Source organism: Denticeps clupeoides, chromosome 8 (genome assembly GCF_900700375.1).
Source record: "Denticeps clupeoides chromosome 8, fDenClu1.1, whole genome shotgun sequence".
Lineage (NCBI taxonomy): Eukaryota > Metazoa > Chordata > Actinopteri > Clupeiformes > Denticipitidae > Denticeps > Denticeps clupeoides.
In genome coordinates this window covers 5,497,707-5,521,920 of record NC_041714.1, presented here as the reverse complement: position 1 = coordinate 5,521,920, position 24,214 = coordinate 5,497,707, and the positions used below count along the sequence as shown (strand labels likewise).

At 44.5% G+C, this 24,214-nt stretch overlaps 1 protein-coding gene across 33 annotated transcripts in view; it reads right to left on the bottom strand.

Moving 5' to 3' along the window:
• Nucleotides 1-378: 378 nt before the first annotated feature.
• Nucleotides 379-24,214, bottom strand: part of LOC114796055 (neurexin-1a-like) — a 252,883-nt gene continuing 229,047 nt past the window's right edge. For 17 of the 33 annotated variants that reach the window (XM_028989891.1, XM_028989915.1, XM_028989906.1 and 14 more), the window contains 2 exons: nt 14,077-14,164; nt 379-2,217 (listed from right to left, as the gene is read on the bottom strand). In XM_028989891.1, coding sequence (XP_028845724.1) covers nt 1,913-2,217; nt 14,077-14,164 — 393 coding nt within the window. In that variant the 3' untranslated portion in view covers nt 379-1,912. The remainder of the gene's footprint in view (nt 2,218-14,076; nt 14,165-24,214) is intronic. The other 16 variants (XM_028989905.1, XM_028989916.1, XM_028989912.1 and 13 more) reach the window with 5 other exon arrangements.

Here is a 24,214-nt window from a genome sequence, read left to right as displayed (position 1 = left end):
TGCAGAGCATCAGGAGTTCATGAAACAACCAAATAGGAAGAAGAAATTACATAACGCCACCTTGAAATCTATACTATACACTTTGAGGAGATCTTTTCTTAAATATTATTTGAAGAGATTTTGCCATATGGAGGCATGCCAGGTAGCACCTCACAGCTCCAAGATTGGGTGTTCGAATCCATGTGTGCAGAGCTGACTGGGATTTCCTCTAGGCTCACTGTCTAAAGACATGTGCACTAGATGAACTGGTGACTCTAAATTGGCCGTATGGTGTGTTGCCCTGCGCCCGATGTCCCCGGAGAGCCTCTGGAGCCTCTTATTGAAAACGAGTGAGTGAGAGATACTTTTAAACTGAATAAATCAATAACAGAAATCTCATTCACTTAGGTAATATTTTATTTATTCATTTAATTTTTCAAAACTATTTTATAATAAATTTTTTTACTTTGAGGTCGATAAAGAATTGTCACAGTTTAACATAAAAGACAGTAGAAAAAAATAGAACGGTTAGAAATAAAAAAGTAAAACATTGTTTATCATGACTGTCAATTGGAACTCGTGTTCACGCTCCTTTTCTTCTCGTTCTCTATAGATGCAGTTCAGTTCCACAAGGAAAGCTGATGGGGACGAACACAGAATGACCGTGATGGGCACCCCTCCACCTCTGTGCAAGCTGTGAGAATCTTTATTACCATTTTATTACAAAAAAAAAAAAGAAAAAACATAGAACAATAGCATCGCCTTCCATATTTCATCTCCAGTCTCACTTGGGATCATTTTGGGATTGGCTGTGGGTCCTGAAACTGTGTGATGCTGACGACATTTCAACACGTTGCTTTGTATTTTCCTGTTGCGCTTTGCAGTTCAGGTGCAACTTGGTTTACCATTTTTTTAAATAATTTTTTTTGGTAGAAAACATAACAGGGATTATTAAAGAAAACTAAAGAATGCAACTGAAATAAAAATAATAGGTTTTTGCGGATATTGGAAAATTGTCTATATCTAGCAACACTTAATAACATTTAATTTTTTCTTCTTTTTTATAATTTTTTTTTTTTATTAGTAAAAATGGTCAAGGAGCAGATATAGTTTGCATCATCTATACAACAGGCTATAAAACACCACTTAGTCACAGTCCAGAAAGCACATATAGATGTGGTTGTACTGTATATAAACATATGTAATAAGATACTTTTGCGTGCATGGAGTGTTCCCAAATGATCAGGTAATTGTTGTTTCCAGCTCCGGGTTTGAAATGGAGGCTTCCACGCTTTCTCGTCGCGCTCTGTACTGAATGGGTATACATGGGTTCAGCATCTCTTTGCACCTTTGACAGATTCAGTCTGCTGTCCATCACTGTCACAATGAAAAGTGCAAATACTTTGGCTGATTTTGTACGCGCAGGTAGCTCCAGATCGTTCCGATCGTGCATTTCCACTGCTTTCGCAGGGAATGTCCGTCTCTCTCTCTCTCTCTCTCTCTTTTTAAAATCTTTTTCCTTTTATATATGTTCTTTGTAGAAAAGAGAATTTCCAGCAACACAACCACAGGCAAAAGAAACGAAAACACTGACAGTTTGTGACGTCACCCCACCCCGCTTCAGCTCTGTGTCCAACACTCGTGTTTATAATGTGAGTTTGGTCAGGGGGTCGTTTTTATCGCAATGTTCTCATCGTGGATTCCCCACACCTCCGCTTCCATTTCGTTCCTGCGGTCCGGTGTGCTTCAGCAGAAAGTCTGTATTTTCCTTTGTGCTTTATGGTTGCACACCATGTCTTAGATAACATGAGGACTAAATGTCTTTGTCTTTTTTCGTTAGTTGTGTTTGTATGTCTTGTTTATTTTACACGCGGTGGGTCTTCTGGATTTGTCTTTTTTCAAAGCAAAAGTCTAAAGGCCGACGTGAGAAGTGTCACACGTAGTACTCCTTGTCTTTGTTTTTCTTGCCCTTAACCGAGCTCTTGGTGCTGTTGGCCGGTTTCTCCTTGACGACAGTGCCGTTGGACTGGGCCGAGTTGCTGATGTAGTTGCGGCTTTCGTCCACGTGGTAGGAGCCCTCGTCCCGGTTGCGGTACTTGTACATGGCATAGAGCAGGATTAGGATGCAGAGGGCGGCGGCCGCCACGATGCCCACCACCATGCCAGTGGTGCTGCTGGACTCTCTGAAGCCCTCCGCCGGCACGGGGATGCCCTTCGCTCCGGAGGGGGTGGGGCTAACTGTGAAAAGGATGCAGACGTTGATTACCAATCACAGCCAATAATACATACTCATCCCAGTCTCTGCCAGAGATACATAAGCAACAATTACTGCGTGAGTGAGACTTACCACGTGTACCTCAACAAAACAAAAAAAAAAAAGAAATAAAAAGGAAGTGATATAAAAGAGTTTGGACCATCGCAGATAGGAAAATTTGAAATGAAGAAGTGTTGCATCATTAGTCGGCCTGATGAAGGGTCTAAGGGAGTGTCAGCGCTCCTGATTAAAGCTTTCATCTATTCCATGAACCATGTCAAATTCACTCATTTTTCGTACTAAATCAAACAGACGCATCTCATATTTAAACAGACGCTTCTCCAACATGGAATAAAATAAATTGCTTCATAAAAAAAAAGATTCAAAGACTTGGTAAACATTCAAAATGCAATTACACCGCAAATTATAAACAAAAATACATAACCATCAACATTTGTTCCTGTGTGTAACTTCAAATGAAATGTTTGATAAAGTCAGAATAAAGTGCGGGCAGACCCTGCTTTGGGATCCATTTGCAGTGCTGAATGGGAAACTGATTGCATATCAGCGCAGCTCCCATTATGTGTGAGAGTCATCCAAATTATAATCTGACTCCCATCAACTCTGATAGCCTTCATCACTCGCTCTCAAGCTCTCTCTTCTCTTTAATGTGCTCCTCAGCCCTGTTTTCACAGTCTCCTCCATCCTCCTTCCCAGTGCAAGTATCTCGTAATCGTAAGAGATTTGTGATTCGCCTGTTGCATGTAGACCTCGTGATGGGATTAAAGTTAAAAATAAGTAAATAAGTAAATAAATATCCTATCAATTTTCCAAGGGGAAAAAATGCATAAACTAATAAATAAGCTGTCAATAAACAAATCTCCATTTTAATGGCATTAAACTAAATAATTAATTTATGTTGCATATTTGTTGTTAGATTAAATTAACAAAATCTCTGACTACTACACAAATATGGTTTGGGAGGTTGAATGCTTTTCTAATGTCACATTATGATGATGATGCTATTCTTGTTTAATTGGTTAAATATTAGTGTAGTAATATACCTCTCATTTGATTGCATTTGTCAGAGACGCACATTTTTTGTTAGGGCAGGTATGCTAACCAAGCTGATAGACAGTCAAGGACAAAGGGAGTCTCACATTGGGGGGACTGTGTGTGACTGAGTGTTGGAGCAGATTAACTCTACCTGCGACAGGCCCAGTTATCCCTGTGGACAGGTGTGAAAAAGGCTCTCTCCTTCAAGGTAAGAGCCCCCAGCTGACACCAGACTGGGTGGTCAATGGGGAGAGAGGTGACTGCCTTGAAATTCACTTTTGGGTTCGGTTGGAGGGCCAGGAGAAAATACTAAAAAAGGAAAAAATTTACAAAACATCTCAAGAAGAGAAAATGCTGGTCTTCAGACACCAAGGTTTGAGACATGTCTCCTCCAACAGCCCTGCTGGATCCCTTTTACTGTTGTTTTGCAAGTGGTCCTAGTCTACCCCCACCTGGTCCTTCTCTCACACCTGCTAGAGGTGCAGATCCACTGATTGGGATCACACTGAGATCTCTGGGAATTATCCACCAGAGATTAATGGCACTGGCTTGCTGACTGTAGAGCCGGTTCTATCTGTGATCTGCACATTTCTGCACATTATTCCTCCAGTCTAATACCCTTTTAGATTAGACATTTTCAGGGTGTGATTGGTCTGCTTCTGAAATGCAGCTGACCCCTCTCATTTTCACACCTGCCTGGACACCTGCCTGACTCTCTTGAGAGGGTGTACTGCTCTCTTGGTTTGCTTTTAATATGTCTCATGTGTAGACAGAATAATTGGGAATAAGGACAAAATAGTGGTCAGGGAAATTTGGATAAAAGCACCACTGCTTAAAGGATTAAACAGATTTGCCTTTGTCTGCAGTGATTATCTTATATGGTGTCCATTTCACTCACTGGCTAGGGGTTTCGGGATCACCCTCAAGTAAATATACTACCACTGCATAATAAAGGAGGCTGAAAACACAGTAAATTTAATTCTCCTATAACAAGCATGAAATAGGTCGGCCTTGTTAAATATAAGTGAACTGCAATTAATTTAGATTTATTTATGTATTGCCATAATGTCATATTGGCAATATAAAACACAGACAAAAAAAAACAAATGTGTGAAAATGAAGTACTAAAAAAAAGTGTTTAAGCATTCACACAACATCGCATTAATTTTAATAAGAATTATACCTGATAGAATTGTTCAATCTCAGTCTTATCAATCTCCTATCTCCTGCAGGTAAAATCGGTGGGCAAGAAAAAATATGTAATCTACACTGCCACCAAAAGATGTAACAATGTCAATAATTGTGTTATGTGTGCACATAATTAAATACATTCTATATAAAGAGCAAAAATTGCAGGACATTGAAATTGAAATATGTGATTTGGCATACCAGCTAACAGTGAAATTAAAGCAGCTAGCTGTGCGGGTCAACGCTATATACGCTAATGTTTGATACCCTGATGATGACCATCCTGTTTGAACGCATCCCTGGGTGAATAAAGACAGCCGCGGTGCATCTGGACTCAGGAGGGTGTGTAGTGATGCTGTGCGCCCTCGACACGTAGGTCTCTTTCTCACTCCGGAGTGCAGCGGAGCTGGCGTGTTGGGTTAGCATGAGGCCTCGCGGCGGGCCCACCCAGGCTGCCTGTACATGTCGACCTCCCTGTTCATTAACTCTCCATCACCACCGAGCCAAGTGACTAAGAGAGAGAGATGGCGGCTGAAACAAGTGTTTAAAATAATGGGGGTCCTTATAAATTCGGTGCCGGTGCACCCAAGGGTAAAATTAGACCGAGAGAAAATGACCTCCAACTGGTGCTTCATCGCGCCACGGCGCTGCGGGAGAGCACTTGCGGGAGAGCACTTGCGGGAAGTGAGTGATAAACCCAAAGGGGAAATTTTTTATTTTTTTCCCCCCATAAAAACCATGCCAATAGCCTTTCCCTTTTCTCTTGCTCTAACGGTGACATTTTTAGGCCATCAAAAAAACTCCTTGCTGTTTTATTCATAGGGACCTTGGTTAATGTTTCAGCCATTTAGTCACAAGTCATTTCCTTTAGCAAGCCCGTCTGTTCTGTCTGAGATTTCAGTGGGAGGGATTGATATCAGAATACTGGTAAAAGGAGACGGAACCTTCCTGCAGGAGCCATGTCCACGATGTATGTTTGAGGGGATCAGAGGTAATGGGGATGCAATGTGAGACCTCTGACGCATTGTTTTATAACAGCAGTCATTTTGGGGTAAAGCCATAAAATTCTGCATTTTGAAAGGGGTTCCTTCCCCCCCCGTACTCTAAATCCTGGCCAGATCCCCCGTTTGCATCCTGGACACACCTCACAAGGGGAATACAGCTGTATAATTTCCTTTAAAAAGGCCTGACAAATTTCCCAGGGCCTCTCCTGTTCTTCCCCTCTCTCTTCATGGCCTCGTGCCTCCCTCTGAAGTGGAGGAGTGGAATTGCACCTTCCCCCCCATGTCAGCAGGGATTTAAATAAATGCTTCCCTTTAAAAGCTTTTTATGCTCATTTATCTCTGCTGGAGAGGTTCATTTATTTGCTCAGGTCTAAAGGCATGAGTGGGCCAGAGCAGGTAGGGTCCTGTGGATGCAGAGTGGTGGGAAGAAGTAAAAGGACCAATCAAGGTTAGTAATGCTATAAACGGCATAACATGTTGACCGACCCTTCTTTAGTTGGATTAATGGAGACAAGGACATATTAAATGTGTGTGGGTTTTGTAAGATCAAGTGCATTATAGGCCTTCATAGTGACACCAATGTCATCTACACTTTTCGGCTGCCAATGGAAGCACAGTCCAGTTCAAACTGAGGATCGTTTTTGTCTCATTATTAGGCTGATGGCTTTCAGAGACGCAATGCACCTAATGCATGTGTAATTAACGGGGTATATCCATAAGGTGCAGCTTTACAGGTTAAAAGGTAATTACGGGTTTCCTGGAAAGGGTGACACAGGAACGTGGTGTGTGAGTAATTAGCACACAATCTTCGGAGGTTGAGTGTAGGCCACGCCGATATGGGTAATGGGCGGTAATGTAGACGCCGTTTGACCTTATAATGGCTTCTAGCTATTCTTCTGACAGTCAAGGAGGCCACGTCTGCTGCAAGTCCAGTGTTTTTGTGTAGTGTTTCCGTGGCGTGAGTGAGCTTCGTTTTTTGGACTGCGTTGAGCGAGCCGCCTTATCCGTAAAAGCTTAGCAGCATGCCTAGGCTACGGCTGTGCAATCCTTCCAGAAAGACCCTGGTTTTAGTTAGCTAGCTCGGTGACACATTTTGTAATCTGAGTGGATTAGTGTTAAAGCAGTGCCACGCGTCCTGCCAAAATCACCAGCTGTCAGCAGAGCCCATCAGGCGGGGAGACAGGTCACTGTATCAGGCGCAGCCACATGCTCCCGCCGCGCCGCGCAGCAGCGCTAAGTGTCTCCGCTCTTTAATTAACCCGAAGAGCTCTCCAGAAATGACTGTGCGTCCTCCCGCCACCCACCATCGTCCACTCTGGGGGCGGCCAATGATGGACGTGCATGTGCCCATGATGAAGCAGTCCTCGTGAGGGAGGGATATAGCTGAGCCAGCATCACCACAATTCACACAGCATTTTATAATGGCACATGTGCATTGAGGAAGGTGGACCGGCTGTGTCGACAAAGCTAGTCTTGAAGGACTAAAGGAGGTAAGTGGGCAGTGCACCGCTGAGATCGATGTTAATTACCAGGTCGCTGCTTCTTTGCAGATGGGCAATATGCCACTTAATTCTTACGTACTATATTATTTATAGGCCTATTTACTGGACAAGATCCACCATCACAAGCATAGGGGTTTATCTGTTCCTCCAGGGGAGTTTATTCGGTCCTCTCTTTAGGGTTGTGGTGGCCTAGCGGTTAAGGAAGCGGCCCCGTAATCGGAAGGTTGCCGGTTCGAATCCTGAACCGCCAAGGTGCCACTGATGTGCCACTGAGTAAAGCACCGTCCCCACACACACTGCTCCCTGGGCGCCTGTCATGGCTGCCCACTGCTCACTAAGGGTGATGGTTAAAAGCAGAGGACACATTTGGTTGTCTCACTGTGTGTTGTGCTTCAGTGTTTCACAATGACAATCACTTCACTTTCACTTCACGTTCCAGGACTAATGGAAACTCCACCAACCTCTATGAATTCTGCAGCACCTTGCAATTTTTGTATATTCCCCTTATTGTTACTCAACATTAGACCAATAAGCACAGTTTCAGCAATCAAATCTGTTCTATGTACAAAAAGCTGAGTCGTCTCACTTTCTTGCATCTGGTTGTGAATCAGTGGTGATAATGTTCACAGCAAAAAGGTGACTTACGCTAGTAATGATGTGCATGCATGCACACGGAAGGAAGAACATTGAGCGAAAAACTTTTACAGAAGAAGCCAATTACAGCTTTACAGTTGAGAATCATGTGATATGGATGCTTTAGTACGTGATATGTATTTTTTTTTTGCAAAGTTAACATGATCTTGGTGGAGGGACTGGTTTATATGACAATTTGTGAGCACTAACATTTATTTATTATGCTATAAAACAACTGACAGGTAACACATGGTCATGACAGTTTACTTTGATTACTTGTACGCGTCGGTTTGTATACTTGTTTCTGTTTTCATTAAGAACACCATTTGTCTATTAGACTAATGAGAGCACTCATTAGGTAAATCACTGATGTGGCATTTCACAGGTTTTGAGGGAACACAAACAGCATCGGACGATACGTCTGCATGCGCCTGTTGACAGAAAAGGACAGGAAGCGTTTGCAGTTCTACACATCAGTCACATTGACACTAAGTTCCGTGTTTTATGGGCGTGACTCCATCCCAGTTCTGGCCATTATGTGCACTCACGACCCACAGGCTGTGAGGACTGGACTGCAAAACACAATGGCAAGTGTTGTCTATGTCTGTGCGGACATTGTGGGTTTGGAGCCCAGCCCTCATGAGTGATGGTTTGGGGGACTTCACGAACCGTCTGGCATCCGTGGCCCTTAGCCAATCTCATCCTGGCATTCCCGAGGATGCCAAATCTGTCATCCACCCTGAGGACTAATAAACAGACAAATTGGGTTAGCATCAAAGTCGGAGTGCTGATGTCACTGGCACAAGGCTCAGAGGGGGAAACGGGGTCTGAAAAAAAAAGGGGAAGGGGAAGCTGAGACGTTCTGAGGGACGTGACAGTAAGAGAGACATGAGACCATGAAATCCCATTTTCTCACAGAGCGCATTTCATTAAAGGCAAGATCACCATGCGGGGCCAGTCTCAGATAATCTTCACCGAGCAAGGAATGCAAAACTGAGCACGATTACAAAGTAGACATCCAACACATCTGACTTGGGAGTGGGTTTGGATGCACCGGCACTGGCCTGTAAGATACAGATTTCTCCTGAAACGTCCTTTAGAGGATTAACCCGCAATCTGGTGCAGACATGTACCCACATTTATAAAGAACAAGAGCAGTTCATGCCGGGGAAAATTAAACTGCTGATTACAAGTGGGCAGCGGACTCTCAAGCCATCAGTGTGTTTTGATTAAGTCATTAATCTCAGAAATACTAGGAAAATCTCTCGCTTGTCATTTAATTAATTGGATTGGATCATGCTAGTGCAATTTTAGTTGTATTCCATAAAAAAAAAAACTAACTCTTTAGCTTGAATGTCAGCTTGTTTAATTGTTCATAGACTATTTCACATGGGAAAAAAGGAGAATAATTAGAATAATTAACCTTACCCTGCCTTAAAGCGGCTGTGCCTGTTGAGTGGTGATTTATATTGCATGCTTTGCTGCTCTTTTGTTGTGCAAAGTCCATTTTGCCTGAGTGAACGATGACTGCTAAATGTAAATGGAGGAAAGGGGCAATGGCTGGTTTGCATTGTTGAAGCTTCCGCACGTACGGTAATTGTGGAGTTGATAAGGACTGCGAAATGGACAACCTTGAATGGTTTCCAGCTCTGCCTGGATAAGTGGCTGGTTGACTGCAGGAATGGAGTTGCCCACTCCCTGCTGTTAAGTGATGTAATGAGCACATTTAACTGCCCAGGGACTTTGATTATTGTGTTTGCTTGGGGTCGGAGTGGCACTGCTAACCTCTACAGAGGCTCTTACAGATGGTCGAAGGCTTACCAGCTCCCCAAATCCCCCGTGGATCCTCATTTTCACCAGTGGCTGTAGAAAATCAGGCATCACATGGCACAGCCATTGATAAATTCCGTAAAGACAAGCGTGACTGCAGACTGTGCTTTCACGCTTGGCCTGCATCTCTGTGGTTCAAGTGAACATTTACAAGCATGAAAGCGGTGCATGGAACCACAAGACCACCTGGAAGAGGTGAGAACCTTGACCATATCCTGGTCTGTACAACTTAATCACCCTGGGCATGATTTTTACATTTTTCAGCATTTATCAGACGCCCTTATCCAGAGCGACTTACAATCAGTAGTTACAGGGACCGTTTCCTCTAACTGTGTCTCCAGGAGGGACACAATGGTAGTAAGTGGGGTTTGAACCTGGGTCTTCTGGTTCATAGAGTGAGTAACCCACTAGGCTACTACTATTATTGTTTTCTTTAAGCGTTAGTGAGAAACCACATAAAATCTGTGAAGAAGTACAGGTCCTCATTTTCATTTGATGATCAAATTGCCGATTCTTGTTACATACAAGCATTTATGTGTACACTGTTACATAAAATTCAATTTCATAGGTCTTTCAAATGTTGGCAGGTACTACTTATTAGAATAAAATAAATGCACATTCGTTAACCTATATAACTTACTTGAATCAAAATTGTAACTGAAAACAAATAATGAAAATTAAGCCCGCAATCATGGAACAAAAGAAAATAAATATATCAATGATTTATCTAATTAATCTAAACAAAATTGATTTAATGACGGAAGATCTTCAGACAGGTGAGTCCTGTCAACACGGCTGTCTGTGTGGAGTGAGGTGGGAGAGCCACAGACCACCCCCATCCTCCCCCATCCAGATATCGCAGCGCAGCCAGCGTTTCTGGACCAGGGGAGAAGATTCAATTTACTGCGGTGTGATCTAATCTGGGCCCTCATGGAAGACTCGGCGCGGTTCCGACAGTGGGAGAAATAAAGCATGGCAATAAGTAAGCGGGCGGATCGATACGGCTCGATCCCTGATAAAGCTGCCATGGGAGGAGGCCTTGATGATCTACGGCAGGCTGGACTGACCTTGAGGAGCAGCACGACTCCAAGACAAGTCACCACTGCAAAGTAGTTTTTAATACGTCGGCATTTTCCGGGTCAGCTGCTGAACAACATCGGCAGAGGTCTTATTTTTCCCAGCTCGGTTACAGAAGGTTCCAAATTAGCGTCCCCTCGCTTCTCAGCGAGATCCAGTCTCTTTCGATGCTTTTCTGAAAGAGCCGTTCCCTGCGGAGCGACCCCGGCAAGAGATCCCGCAACCTGAGATGCTCGGCACCAGTGGAACCAGTCCTTCACGCGCTAGTGAGCTATCAGCGCTTCGGTGTCAACTGCTCCACAGACCATGTCAGTGGCTCTGAATGCAGATATTAAGAAGATGGTGTTGGACAGCTGTCACCACGGGGGACCCTAGAAGCACGGCGTCACATCGTCCGGCTGATAGCAGCCAAAGTGGCGCGCCGTTCGAGGACACAATCTCCACGTTGCCTCGCGTCCTGTTGCTTGCTTTGAACAGACGACCTTGTCCCGGACTTCGCCACCAGACGCCTTGCTCGACTTGGTAACCGCGGGGTTTTTTTTTTTTGTTTTTTTTTGGTGGGACTGTCACGGGTCTATCAGAGTTCAGGATCTGAAGTCCATTTATCTCCTCCCAGCCCGCGGTGCTACAATGCCGGCGCCAGAGACTGGCAGCCCACCGAGCGCCCGGGGGGGGCGCCGCTAATTTAGCGCAGACTTTATTACCACCTGCGGATCGATACGGCCAGGGAAGAGGCTCAGTCGAGGGTCTTAATTGTTCCTCAAGCTCCGGACATGTTTATGTCTCATTTTGAAATCCCCTTTACTCTGAGGCAAGCGCTGATGGGATGAATACCAGGCCGCCTGCGGTAGAGGTGGGATCAGCCAGTCCAGAACGTCAGGCGGTGAGAGAGAGTAAAAGGGAGTGTTTGCTTTCGAAAATGGCTGAGTGTAGCGGTGCTTCGCCAACATCTATCCGTTGAAAGAAAAGGGGGTAATTTGGTTGCGAGAGCGTCTGGAAAAAAAAAAAAGTGTAATCTTGTAAGGCATCGATATTCGGCGCGTACGGGCTCGGTTTTCCTTCCGCAGCATGATCTGCAAGGTCCCACAAATATGATTCTCAATAAAAGTCATCATTGCATCCTTGTAAGAAAACAGATAATGCGCATGTGTCTGCATCAGTCCTGTTCCAGTGTTTCTAGGCCTACATTTCCAGATGAACGTGAATCAGCAGGTCACACTCCTCAACATGCTCTGCTTTTTTACATTTTCTTCACTTATTTTTCTTACTTAAACTCTTATGTTTCTAAACCTTAAGCACTTGAATGTAAGTTTCTTTTACAAAATAGCAAGATACATCATTTATTCTGTTTAATAATTCTGTTATTCAATTTAGGCTGTTCACTTATAGTCAATTATTTCAATTGACCATGCTTGGATTTTAAAGTGTGACAGGAAAAGGTACCCCAAATCCCCCCCAAAAGGAGATGTTCACTACGTTAGATGCTAATGCAACTGGAAAAGCTGTGTGCTTGTCTTCAGTCAAAACTGAGATAAGAGCAGGTATTTTGTGTTACCTAATAAATGTCTAACTGTTTGAAAATTATTCTGAAAATGATGCATGCTGCGCCTGAGATAAGGTTGTGTTCAAAAGTGTAATTTTGAACTGATGTGGAAAATGTGAGAACAAGTTATAATAATATCAGGGGATGCAACCAGGCTTTTTAAAAAAGATCAAGTCAGTGCACAATAAAAAAAAAAAAAGTCAGAATTTTGGATGCTTTTTTTTACACTACACTTTCAAAACACTTCAAAATATGGACTCAGCGCATCAAAGGCGAAGAAATCTAAATAGCTGTGATTTCTGATCCCTCAGCATTCAGTGACTTTAAAGCCATCGTGCGCCTGGCATTGATATCATTATATTGCCTGAGGAATTTTGTCCAGAGGAACCGCCTCGGGGCTCTTTCTCATCTCAGATGGACAGCAGCTCAGCAGAATCATGCTTTGTTTGATAAGTCAATATTGCAAACAGTACTACCTAGAAAAGAAATTAAAAGCAACGTTGTCTCTGATCTAACGAGCAAATCTAGCATTCGTCACGGTGTCGGGGTGTGCCATTTTGTAATGGGTAAGATGTGAGGTCACCGAAAACAAGCTTAGATATGCAGACATTTTGGAACAACACCTGGCCCTGGAAAAAAATAAGAGACCACGGCACTGATTTATAACCTGTTGTAAGATGGGAAAATTCCAGGTCCATGGCAAATTTGTTCTTTTGTATTTGGTGAAAGACAAAAGCAGAGGACACATTCTCTTGTGGGCTGTGGGCTCTTCTTTTCCTCCTCCATCGGGGGCTCGAGGGTTCTCCCCCGAGAGGGTTCTCTCTCTCCCTGTTTCTCCAGGTCCAGGCTGCCTCTCTGAAGCCTCGTACCTGGCTGTTCTCTCTCTTCCTCTATCTCTCTTCTTTAATTTAATTTTTTTTTTCTGTAACATTGGTTACAGAAATTGGTTTTACTTACAATATTTACATGTAACTACAATTGTAATCTACCGGTGTTAATAAATTAGAAACTGCTCGTTCTTGTAATCTCTAGTGAGCCATGCGTCTTTTACACTGCACTTTCGGTTGTGCAATTTTTACACACCCTAAGAGAATTTATTGTGATTCTCATTTAAAGAAGTGTAAAAAAAAAAAAAAGCGTAAAATTGCACAACCGAAAGTGCATGTTCACGGGAAATCTAACTAAATTTCAAACGAAATGATCTTCCCTGGACGTTTCTGCGGTGGATGTTTTGGACCGTTTTGCAGAGGGAAGCAGCGTTTTTTAATCCGACTCACGTCATGCAGGTCCAAAGCCCCACAGAACTGCAACTTTGATTGAATACAAACACTGTCTGGTCTGATCTCTTCTAGGTCTCATGTCAGGGGAATGTGCCCCCCCCTCATTTCATTTAGATGTTTTGTGTCTGCTTCTGAGATTCAGAGGCTGATTGCAGGAAAATACTGACAGAGTGAAGCTGCAGCACTTAGGGAGGCGCAAGTTTATTTCTTCCATGAGAGCAGATGAACAACGCTGCCAACGCACCTAAAGTGCACGTCAAGTGTAATCAGCCCTCATAAACCTGCGGCGCCCGCGACACAACAGATTCGGCGCCCTCCCCCGCTGCCGAGCCTAATTAACGACGCCGGAGAGCGGCTACGCAACATGTCTGGGGATCCATCATGGCCCTCCCACCTCCCTGCACGCTTTTAGCCCGGTTGGCATGCCGGGGACACTCGTTAGCCGAGGACAGTTTCCAGTCTATTTCAAACAGACAGAAAAAAAAAAAAAAACGAAATAGAAAAGCAGGAAGCGTGCCGCGCCTTCCCGGGCACCGAGGCTGGGCCCAGGTGGGGGAGCTATAAACAGGTACAGTGTGGGGAAAGTTGACAAGCGTTGCTAAGCTTGCACACAAGTGTGAGGGCGAAGAAACGGGAACGTCGGGGAGCGCGCCGCATTCCGGAGGTGGCGGATCGAGTCAAGGAGATGCGACACGCCCAGACGGAAGTAGTAAAAAAGGAGGTGACTAACCTAACCCACCTGAGCTCGGCTCGCACTCGTCTATGTCCTCGTCGTCACTCGGACACTCCGCCGATGCCACCAGCAGGTCGTCGGTAGGCTGCGAAAAGAACAGAAAACAGAGCAACAAATAAATACAAAAACCACGTGGCAAGAGAACGGCTAACAGGGGTCATCCGACCCTATTCCAGCATAGTCAGCAGGACCAACTGTTCCCACCACTTCCTTTTTCAAAGCCATGACCTGTTCTCCCCTCCATACTTATCTACTCACTACCTACAGCGTCAAGCACTTTCACCGGGAACACCGTAATGGTCGCCTCACGGGTCCGCATTTAAGCCGTTCTCAGGTCAGGAAAAAGCCGCAGTGAAGTAAATTCGAAACGGGGAACTGAACAGCGAGGAGCTTTTAAAGTAATCATTTATACTTTTAATTCAAATCAACAATCGTTTCCACAATTCGAAGCCCTGTCGTGGCTGGGCATTTTTTTAAGACAAGTGCTTTATTCTAATCCAGATGAATGAAGATAAAGCCAAAAGAGCGCATTTAAGTCTGGCTGAGCGTCAGCACCATTGTTTTCCTCATTTTAACTGCTAATTAATTGTAACCTTAATGGCATTTCTAATTTGCACACGACAAGTCACGAGCAATGTTGCACAATTTCTGCTTGTCTCTCTCTCTCTCTCACTGCAGTGGATGAGGAAAATGGCGCCATTCAAGGGGGGATGTGATGATTTTTTTCCCTTCTCTTTCTGTGCATCGGTGCAACATAGAAGCCTGAGGAAGCGGCGCAAATGTAAATTTAATTTGCTGTGCGTGGGGCTGATATACAGTGTCGGCTGTCCAGATGGCAAAGCTGGTGGATCCCGGAGAGCCACATCCATCACTTTGCCGATGTGATTTGTTTATCCTGGCGGGAGATCCTGGCACTCTGCACCGACAGGCAGAGGTGTGGGAATCAATACATCTCCCTTTCTTACACACACACACACACATATATATATATATATATACACACTCACACATTAACTCAGAGGTGGGGTAGAGCAGAGAAATAGGCTGTTTTGGATCCAGAGGTTCATCACAATGCTTCTTATGAGCATCCTTCCATGTACAAAACCTACCAGACCTCACTTCATAACAGTGACTGGTAAGTGATGACACCAGTGTCTCTAGGGTGTTGGGGACATGGGCAATTCAAAACCAGCGCCGCTAACATGTAATGCAGTGACCTTTTTTTCGAAGGTCGATAATGTAGGCCGCTCTGTATTCATGCACTAACAAGACAGCACGGCAGGTTCACACTTCCTCCGATCTCCGATCCGAGCTCCGACCCCAGCTGGAACGAGTATGTTGTTAAGATGGTAACTGTTATACTAGCCAGTGACAATTTCATCTCTTCACAAATCGACATTTCCTGACCCCATCTTATCAAAAATGTGACCCTGGTTTTATAGGCAGGGAAGGAGTCCACATATTCAGAAAGAAATAAACAGAAATGCACTACTGACCATAGGTTTACAAGCATGATTAGTTTGCAGGTCAATATTTTAATCACAACATGAAATGGACTGCAATATACTGTACAGACCAAAAGTTTGGACACACCTTCTCATTCAATGTGTTTTCTTTATTTTCATGACCATTTACATTAGTAGGTTCTCACTGAAGGCATCAAAACTATGAATGAACACATGTGGAGTTATGTACTTATGTACAAAAAGTGGAGACCTGGCCTCCACAGTCACCGGACCTGAACCCAGTCGAGATGGTTTGGGGTGAGCTGGACCGCAGAGTGAAGGTGCTAAACACCTCTGGGAACTCCTTCAAGACTGTTGGAAAACCATTTCAGGTGACGACCTCTTGAAGCTCATCGAGAGAATGCCAAGAGTGTGCATAAGTACATAACTCCTTCAGTGAGAATCTACCGACGTAAATGGTCATGGAAATAAAGAAAACACATTGAATGAGAAGGTGTGTCCAAACTGTTACCCTGTACTGTGAATGCTTTGGTTTGCTGAAATAAATGGCAAATTCCAACACAAGTGTTGAGCAGAGCTGCGCTCAGTGATGAAATGGAGGCCTTCGGCAGGCCAGGCCTCATTAATCCGGCTGGGTTTCCAGAGGAGATGAAGTTAAGGTATGCAGGTAGGCGAGGCGAGAGGAGCACTTCATTATTTTGTTTTGGCTTGAAGCGGGAGCAAATGCACCTTTTGAGAATTTCGCCCCCAAACGTTCATGCCATTGCTACATGGTATGAATCGCAGTAATAAAAAAAAAAAGTAGCATCTCCTCACAAACACAGCTTCATGGATATATAGACAGCCAAAGAAGAGCAATATGCAAAGGACCCTAAGGCTTCAGTGTTGGTGTCAAAAATTCCAGCTAGTGTTCTTCCTAATCCTGAGAATCTTTACCCATCAACATGAGAGGATTTGACTGTTATTCAGGAGGCTACATGTTGATGATAAAACGGGACTACATGTCCCTTTTTCAACCATTAATTATATACATTTATCTCAAGCAGCTTGTTCCAGGACATTTGTATAAGGCATCATGGTGGCCTCAGAGCCTCCAAGGAGAAATGGAACCTGTTAATAGCAGTGAAGTTCTCCTTCCAGAAGGCAGAATGGTGGCGACCTTCAGGCTGACTGAGCTGCTGTTCAGCACCATGTGAACAAGGTTCCTCCTTCCTGACTGGGACCGGCACTCGTCACAGCTTTAACCCTGTCAAGCTCTGCTTCGATCCGTCGAGATTGATAATTCCCTCCCTTTTTAAGTGAGCTGACTGGCTCCCAGCCTGGGAGTGCCAGTGTCAGCACCTGCAGCAGTAATCTATAACGTCATAACTCCTGCTTAAATGATATGCCACACGCTACCCAGGGACCGCCCCGAATAATTAGAGCTCCCGTTTAAAGGACCGCTCCCTTGTGTCCAGAGAGAACCAGCAGCTTCTTGTCGTCTTTTGGTACAAAATACAACATTAGAAGTGTTGCTTTTTTTACTCTGCTGCTCAGACGCCTTGCTTGTGCTGACCTGTCGTAACATCTCAGAGGAGCACTGTGTTTCCCCCCCTTTTTGTTGTTTTCTCTCAGGTCTAATGTGATGAATGCTCCCAGGTACATAAAGTGTCTCTTTGGAAATACACTGAAAGTCACAGGGACGTTGAAGCCATGCAAAGGGACCATCGGTTATGTCTGAAGTCAGCTCTCTGAGCCGGTAATGTATTCCACCGGGAATGCGGCAGCTATTTTATTATTTTTTCTTGTCCTGTTCTAGCTCGTAAGGCTTCCGTACGAAGGTTCCATTGCTATTGATAAGCACGCTGCGTTCTCCATGTCTGGCAGGCTGATCTTGTTGACCTTGACTCGAACATGCCTGGACCTTTTGTAGCTCCGGGCGCAGACGGGCGTAGCGTCTAGTTGAAAATCCAGGCAGAGCCGCCCCGCCTCGCCTCGCCTCGCCTCGCCTCTACATTGTGATCTCACAGCCACCCACTGTGTTCAATCTCATTCCGCTTTCAGGAGTGTCACACACATGTGCGTTAAACGTAATGACTCTATTTCTGCAGGATGGGAAGGAAGAAAATGTATATTGAGCCAAATCGCTATTGCACTGATGACTGCGACTGTTCTAACACCGATTTTGCCGCTTTTTTTGCTTTTCCATTTAGGCTTTGAAGTGACGCAGGCGTTGCGAAAACCAATAGTAAGACACTGTATCTGTTACCATAGTTACCCACTGGTGGGCCGGCTCAGAACTGTTTTGGTCGGCTCTAAAAGAACAAGAGGTCACAGCCGCACTCTCAGGTCGGATATTAAAAGTCAACATTTCAATCCCGCCACAGTGCCAACTCATCCTTGAGACGTCTCTCTCGGTTTGTTTTTGTGTCCTTTTTTCATGAAGTGTGAGTATCGACCGAGCGTCTCAATGGGCCGCGTTAATCAGATGATTGACAGGTATCCCATCTCCACTTCATTCCTCTTGCAGATCAGGCCAGGGCCAACACTAATTTCTCAATGGAACTGGCAAATGGGGGGTTGTTAAAAATGAAGGGATGTCGATACATGTCTAGACGTCAGAGGAAGACAATAGCATTTAAACAATTGATGAATGGAATTCACTTCCTGTACCGATGCACCTTGGGCATCTGTCACAGGCTTTTAAGATCACTCATACCGAGCAACGTCTCGGACTGCCATCAAAACCACCACAACGCCCCAAAAGTAGTTCAGCTCTGCATAACTAGGCCAACGCAAATAGAGATGGGGCGAGCCAACGAAGACGGTCTCACTGAAAAATAATGTTCCGTAGGTGTCCTGAACTGTGCCCAAATGCCGCTGCCTCTCTCCCGTCCATCAAATCATGGACGCAAGTGAAACAAAACGCAACGATGAGGCCATTTGTCACACTGTAGCTCAGGGTAGGCTTGATCATGCACATCCCACAATTACCACGCTAAAAAAACGAGAAACTTGATATATAACTGGCTAGCGGTAGATGAGTAAATAAATAAACAGGCGAACAAGGTCGGCCAGGACAGCTGTTAAGTATTGCACGTGTCCGCTTTCCTTACGGGAGCGGGGCTCTTCGCTTTATTTAAGGCTGAGCAGCTGCTGCTGGACCTGGGGCTCAGCGTTAGTGTGTGTTAGAAAGAGCGCACAGTCTGGAGTCTCCAACCTCCTCCCCCGATGCCAGCCCGTCGGCGCTGCCATACATCTTCCAGCAGGCTACTGTCACTGCACACAACACCCTCTAACAAGACACTGCATCCAGCCCCGCACCGCCGGCTTATTTGAGCACAGCGGCAGTCTGTGTCCTACACGCACACGCACACACAGAGCTCTAACCCAACACGACAGCCGTAATAAAGGTTCATCAGCATCATTACATACTCCAGCCACTGCAGCAGCGTGCCTTTTTAAAGAACATTTATGCATTGTCAATTTGATTGTGCTGTACCCCCCTGCAAAAAAAAGTGTAGATCTGCACACATGACTTGTTTTTTCTATTATTACTGGTGTGTGTAAAAGCACACTGTGTCCCATGACAGCGTTTTAATGAATTTCTCATGGCAGAAGCACATTCTGAAAAAAAAAAATTAAAAATTTTAACATTCCTGATAATTTACAAGTTCCACGCAGAAACTTTTTGTCTTTTATATGATTAATACCACCCCCTAACAGTGTCCTATGCTGCTCATAGAAAGTGAAGCACCATCGTCTCTCAGGTTTATCAGTTATATCTTATATCTTCTTAACAGCACACAGCAGAGGAATAAAACCATGGTGTAGCCATCTCAGGTTTGAAGCAATCTCTGATAGGAATGTGATTGCCTTCGGCCTTTGTGAGGGAGGAGAATGGAAGTATCCCCCCTTGGTAGTACAGCGGGTTCCATAGACTTGAGTCTCTAGTGCAGCTTGGGGAACCTATCTGTCCTCAAATATATGCTATGTGATCACATCTGCCATGTCCGTATGTCCACTATGTATAGTTGTATATGTTTTATATGTTTTAAATCCAAATAGTCTGGGACCTTCAAAAAGATGGAGGCCGCACAAAAAAATGGACTATTGGTTAGAAGAGGGCATTACACCATATCACTGTGGGACATACTCCACTCTCATGGATCTGTTTTGCATGGATTCTTTCTCCTGTATATTACACTGCCTGAAACCTTTTAAACCAGAAACATGATCCACACAGGAACCTACATCTCCACTACATCTCCACTTGGTTAATGCTTCGGTCAAGAACCTGCAAATATTTTGGTGTCCTCTAAACCCGCTCCCTCTGCTGGTCGGCTGCGTTGCCTGTATCGCGTGAAGCCTGGCGGTAATGAACACCGGAATGGAGGTCAACACCTGCGTGTACACTACGCCGCTGCTACAGCGGCCCCCCGGAGAACGGTGGGTGGGTGGGAGACCTTCTGCTGACTCATGCAGGATTTATGGACACTTTAACAGCCACTCGGATCGTATTTTCAGTGTTTACATCTGGTCATTTGTGCAAGCCTTTTTTTTTTTAATACCGGCCGTAATGTTTTCTTAATGGATGTACCCAACAGAGCTCCTCACTGAATGCACATTAAAAGTCAAGCCCCTGTTGTGAGCAAAAAAGAATTCTATTTGCACTTAATTCGAAAGCATTTAATCTTATAATACCTGAAGTCAACAAAAAAAGAAAAAGTAGTCTATTATACCGCCTCTTAAGATTTAAAAAGGTCGCATCTGGGTATTGCAGAATTTTAGCAGGGACAAAGACTTATATAGGACAGAACAATTCATTCCAGATGTCATATAAAATATCAAAGAACTCATACATACACACATATGTCTCCAGAGTGTCCAAGTGTTCTTGTTCAAAACAATTTTGTGTGTGAAAGTCAACGTGCATTTTGCGTGCAACATGATCGAAGGCGCCTGACACTTTCAAATGCAATGTTTTATAATTCATAATGCCCCTGACACCCTGCATTTACTCTGCCTCCATGTATATTTCATGTGCAAACAACATCGGGGTACGCTGTCGATGAATTCCTCCTCCTCTCTTCTCCCTTACACGTCGCTGATGAATGGAACCCCTCTGCACTGAAGTATGTCCCCCCTCGGATGTCTCCCTCCCCCCTCAATATGATCGTTATCCAAAATCGAATCTCAGGCCGGGGAGCTGCAGGCCAGCTGCTCCTGCTGCAATCTGGGCAGATCTGAGGACGAGCGCTGCGCTGAGGGGCATCATGGGAACGAGCCGGGAATGACAACGATCAGAGAGCCAGCCTCTGTGACCATGAGTCCCGCCGCTTGCATGACAAAGTGAGCGACGCCTCATGACCTCAGAGTGGGAATCCCACAAAGATGAAGAAACATAAGATTTTGATATACAATGAAATAAATGGTGCCGGCGGTCTAAATGATCTAATAGACTGACACACAAACACACCCTGAGATTCATAAAATCAACAACATTATCTTCCGATTTTTCCATCACATTTCTTGTTCATGGCTCAGATTCCTTGTTATTCTGTGTTTAGTTTATGTATTTTCTATATATGAAGCTGTTTTCTGCTGCATGTAAGGTTTGTGTTTTTCATGCCCCTGCTGATGCATGAATTGTGAATGTAATATGCTTTGCTGGTTCATGTCCTCTGTGCGAGTGCGATTTCCAGACACTCCAGCTGCATTTCTCTTGCTTTCCATGTCACCATTTCACCATGTCGTTTGTTTCCTTCACCTTCTCTCAACAACGGCCGCTTATTTCATATATGCAGTTGTGGATCAGAGATCCTCAGAAGATATCATGTTCCTGAGGCATACTAAACTAAATGTAGACAGGGATCAATATGAATATTTAAAAAAAAAATATTGTCTGTCATCTACTCTCAATACTCAATCTAGTCAAAACTCAGCAATTTAGGATATTAACTGAAATACAAGAACTACACTGCATTTAAACACACAGGAGCTGTGGGTGTCAGAGATCTCCCGTGTACCACAGTTTGAGAACCAAGTATGTGTAAGATATGAATAAGTGGAAACTTGTGCTAAGGTCTCAAAAATATATGTTGTTTTCTGTTAGCATCAGCCAAAAAGTTTTTGGGTCGAGCGAACACTGGATGCTGTTGGAAAAAAAAAAAAAAAATAGAGACAGAGCAGAGAGAAATAGATGGCAGAGGGATGAAGAGGGAGCGATGCTAAGCTTTCCCACAAATCACTGCCTCCCTGACTTTGCCTGCATTTTGACATCCGCTCCCAGTCCCTCATCGGCAGACAGCGCCAAATTTGTCATCCTAATATAGACGCAGGCCGTGCTGAGATTAATGTGCGCCGGGGCCGAGTCCCACGCGTAACCTCTGCAAAAACATGACAGAGGGGAAGTGCACCTCGCTCCCAAAACGGCAGACGAGGTCGCCGGCGCCCGCCGCCATTATCGCCGTCGCCCTTCTCCTCCAAGCAGCCCGGTGATGTGCCAATCGCACGGCTCGCCACACATATCCTGTGCCTAATCAGGCGTGTTCTTTCTTAGCAAAGTGTGTCAATGACAAAAAGGGCAGCAGTGATGGAGCTCGAGTGTGAAAGGCAATGGCATTGTCTGCTTTTTCCTTGGTCCCTGGCATTAGTAGTTCTCAATGACATTTACGGCACCTCAGTACCATGGAGCACCGTGCGCGGTGGAGTGGAAAGTCAGTGCAATGAAAATTAGAATGACGGAAGATGATAAAAGAAAAAAAAAAAATTCTTATTTCAATACTATTAGTGTTGAACCCCCTCACGTCCCCTCGGCTCAACTCGGTAATGGAAATGTAGTCAAACGTCTGAAATCGATAGTGGTGATGGCATCTGTCTGCCACTGACCAATCGGGCCAGAGCGCCAGCCCGGTGAGTCCGACGAAGGAAGCTTTTCTCCGGCTCCAGAACCGTGCTGCTTTTTCCGGTAGACATCTCCTGTCCTACTGCAATTACGATGAGTGACAGGACCACACACTTACGTATTAATCAGCTATTCTCCTGCAGCCATTACTCTGCAATTCCCTCGGCACCGCAGACGTTTAAAACATCATTGTGCAATCACTGCCACCTATTAGATGCAAAGCAATTTGCGGAGGAAGAAGTTTTGAAAAGAAAGGATTTTGTATTCCTTCCATTTCTCGCCCGTCACAATGAGGCAATTTGGTCAGCCATCGCTAATCACGCTTAGTGAGGTGGCTGGTGCAATTACCGACTGATGTTATGGGCGTGGCGCTGGTACAGCACGGCGCCATGACAAAAACACACACAAGATTAATTAAGAGCAAATACAGGATGGACGTGGGGATAGAGGGAATAGGCCATTGTCTAGAGGAAAAGAAACATACAATGGATGGACGTGGAGGGAGGGGCGCCATCGCCGCTGTTTGAGGGACAAACACAAAGAAGCGCCTTTTCTCCCTGGGTTACTTGGGCATCCAATAAAGACCCAACAACAATACGAAAAAAGGGCCTCTGCTTCCCCTTTCTGTTTCATCAACACCACACGTGAGCAGAAAAGCCAGCCTGCTGTAGATATGCAGGAATTATCATCACGCAGCAAAAAGCAGCACTTTAATGGCTTATTAAATAGGAAAACATTTCAGTGCTGATTTGCATTAAATGTCTAAATGGGTGCAAACAACTAAAGAAAAAAAAAAAACACTATTTAATACTAAACCTTTAATATAATTTGCATTACAAAGCAAACTGCGGGGAAATTAAAAATATAGGAATTCTGCATATTCATGTCACTACGAGAGGTGCAGTTTGTTGTGCTGAGCAGATTATCGGTCGCAATTGGAACCAGAGCGGGGGCGTGTGCAGTTTTCTTTGCAGATGGCAAGTGTCCAACCTTGCAAACATATAAGCATTTCATAATGATACGTAATAGTGGGCCGTTTAGAAATGGACTTTCCAATAAAACTGAAACCAGAGAGATGGGGGATGGTGGGGGGTCTGCTTCACAGACAGATGGACGGATTGATTAGTTCATTGATAGATTGGGATGCTGGATCACGGGCCTTTTGTCTCTACATCTACATCACTAAAAAAAATTTTTTACCCCAACCTTAACTCAAATTAAAGCAGAAAAATAATGGAAAGACTGTTCCCTTTGTTTGTTTTAGATCTTATCATTCAAAGGATTAATTTGATCATTTTTTTTTTAATATATTCATAGCAAGTACCAGCACAGCAAGCCACCAAAATGACCCATTTTCTGCCATTCTGTCATCTGATCTTACTGCTCTGAATAAATCTGATCCTAAGTGGGTTGCAAGTCTAAGTGATGCTTTAAAGACCCGAAAACTTAGCACAGTCCACCAAAACATTCAACTGAACAAGGAAAATGGGTTCCAGTTCTAACACCGAACATCCGCCATGCCAGGGACTCAGGGGAGACAAAGGTGGCGGCACTTCCTGTGAAACTCACACCTCAACCAACACAAATGAATCCCACAGAAGCCACCGACAGCCACCAACGCCAACGTCTCACTCAGCCGAACAGAATCGCTTTCTCAACGAGTGAGCCAATAATGAAAGTTCCTAAAAAATGGTAATTTAAACATTACGCTGCAGGAGCTGACGCAATTCAATCATATCCGCTCTGTGCCCCTCGCTGTGTCCACCAGTCAAACTGTCAGCCA